This window comes from Galendromus occidentalis, unplaced genomic scaffold, assembly GCF_000255335.2.
Source record: "Galendromus occidentalis unplaced genomic scaffold, Mocc_1.1 scf7180000075718, whole genome shotgun sequence".
Lineage (NCBI taxonomy): Eukaryota > Metazoa > Arthropoda > Arachnida > Mesostigmata > Phytoseiidae > Galendromus > Galendromus occidentalis.
The window spans coordinates 5,775-7,707 of record NW_003803708.1 but is presented as its reverse complement, the minus strand read 5'-3'; the positions used below and the strand labels follow the sequence as shown (position 1 = coordinate 7,707).

At 48.7% G+C, this 1,933-nt stretch overlaps 1 protein-coding gene across 1 annotated transcript in view; it reads right to left on the bottom strand.

Annotated features, from left to right (window-relative positions):
- Positions 1–1,757: 1,757 nt before the first annotated feature.
- The window catches only part of LOC100901520 (uncharacterized), a 2,489-nt gene continuing 2,313 nt past the window's right edge, over positions 1,758–1,933 (bottom strand). Inside the window, exon 2 of the mRNA XM_003737967.1 lies at positions 1,758–1,901. Coding sequence (XP_003738015.1) covers positions 1,758–1,901 — 144 coding nt within the window. The remainder of the gene's footprint in view (positions 1,902–1,933) is intronic.

Sequence of the window (1,933 nt, the reverse complement as noted above, 5' to 3'; positions counted from 1 at the left end):
TACGGCATGGGGTTAGAAGCCAGCCCCTGCAGTCTACTTTGCGTCAGGAGTTTACCTGCGGCTAGCTGTTGCATGGATAAGTTCCCGATACCAGCAGCTACGGATCCCAAGGCCGGTTCTTTCGGAAGGCCCAGATCGGGCGATTCGTTTGAAATATGAAGATCATCATTCGGAGGATCGTTGCCTCTTTCGTTCCCCGTTGACTCCGAGCTCTCATTTCCGGCAGTCAAGCTCGGTTGTGATGTCGATGGATCAGGGCCGAGGTGAGTCGCAGGACCCGATTGTGCTAAGTTTGGACCCGAGCTTGCTTGGGGAAAAACTGACCGTTGGCTGGTTTGTGGTCTCGGATTCGCCCGGTTTCTCGGGTGGGGTCGCACTGTCGTGTTTAACATTTGAAATTTAGCGCGCTTCCCAGAAGCAGCGTCAACGAGCTGTTACTAAATAAATGATCGACTCATTCCCGTCCGGACGGTCTCGGAAAGGACATCGTGTCCTCACTTAAACTAAGCGTGAACCGTAATAACTGGCGACGAGGGTGAAACTCAAGAAGAACTCACATCTCCAAGTGTGTTAGCTGCCTGACACCGAAATTTTTTCGATCTCGAACATCGAAAAAGGTTCGCTTGGATGAATCCAATCGATACGATGAACTCACAGCGTGCGACCGGAACAGAAGATCGAAGTAGGGTTTTTCAAGTGTTCCCTGCATTCAAACCGGACGAGGAATCATGGCCTACATGGACATCAAGATTAGAAAGTCATTTGATACTTCAGAAATGCAACGAACCATCCGACAAGGTGTGTGCCATAATTGCTTACATGGGGCACATCGCGTACAAGAAACTTCATGAGAAGCTCCAACCGGACAGAAAACCAAAAGATCTCACCTACGAAGAGATCGTGAGTACTTTGACGCAAATCTTCGAACCTCAGAAGAATGTTGTCGCGTCGAGAACGACGTTCCGAAGAATCGTTCAGAACGCCGGCGAGCCAATGTTGGATTTCGAAGCCCGCCTTCGGAAGGGTTGTACAGATTGTTCATGGGGAGATAGTGAATTGCAGCTTAATCTCATCGAGCAATTTATCGTCGGATTGGAGGACAAGGGCGCAAAGCCAACCGTTCTCATCAAGACTGCAAGATTCACGAAATTAGATGAAGCGGTGCTCTTTGCAAATGACATCATGATGGCGCGAAAAACACTCGCTGCAAATTCGAGTACGGGATTAACTGAAAACATTAACTTCGTGAAGAACAGATCATCGAAATTCCGAAAGAAGCCGAAATGGAAGCATACCGAGGGCGCATCGACAAAAAGTCCAGCGTGTTACCGATGTGGCGATAAATCGCACATGGCTCCGAACTGTTGATTCAAATCTGTCGTCTGTGGCGGATTTGGAAAAACGGGTCATCTTCAGAAGGTATGCACCAAGCCTAAACAACAGAATTTTCTGACCGAGATTCCCTTCCATTTTGTTCATGGCGGCGATCCCGTGCGAATCGCCGTGGGAATCGAAGGAAAACCGGTGCATATGGAAATCGATTCGGGAAGCGGCATATCTACCTTGCCACTGTCGGAGTTCCAAATGATCCTGCCAAACCATCCACTCAACGAAACGGACCTCACTCTACGAACAGCAACGAACGAAGCTTTCAGCCCACATTCCTTCGCTGAGGTAACCGTTTCGCATGACAACTCTTCAGAGAAACTTCGCCTTTATCTCATCGACGATCCGAATTTCCCTAAATTATTTGGGCGTCAGTGGCTAAGGCAGATGAAGATAAATCTGAATGAGTTGATCGGCAACGGCGTGCATCGAGTGGAAGTGTCTTCGAAAGAATTCAAGCGCCGAGCTGAAACGCTCTTGAGGAAATACAAGAACTTGAGCAAAGAGGGAATCGGCTGCATTCCGAACATGGAGGCAAAGCTCGAAT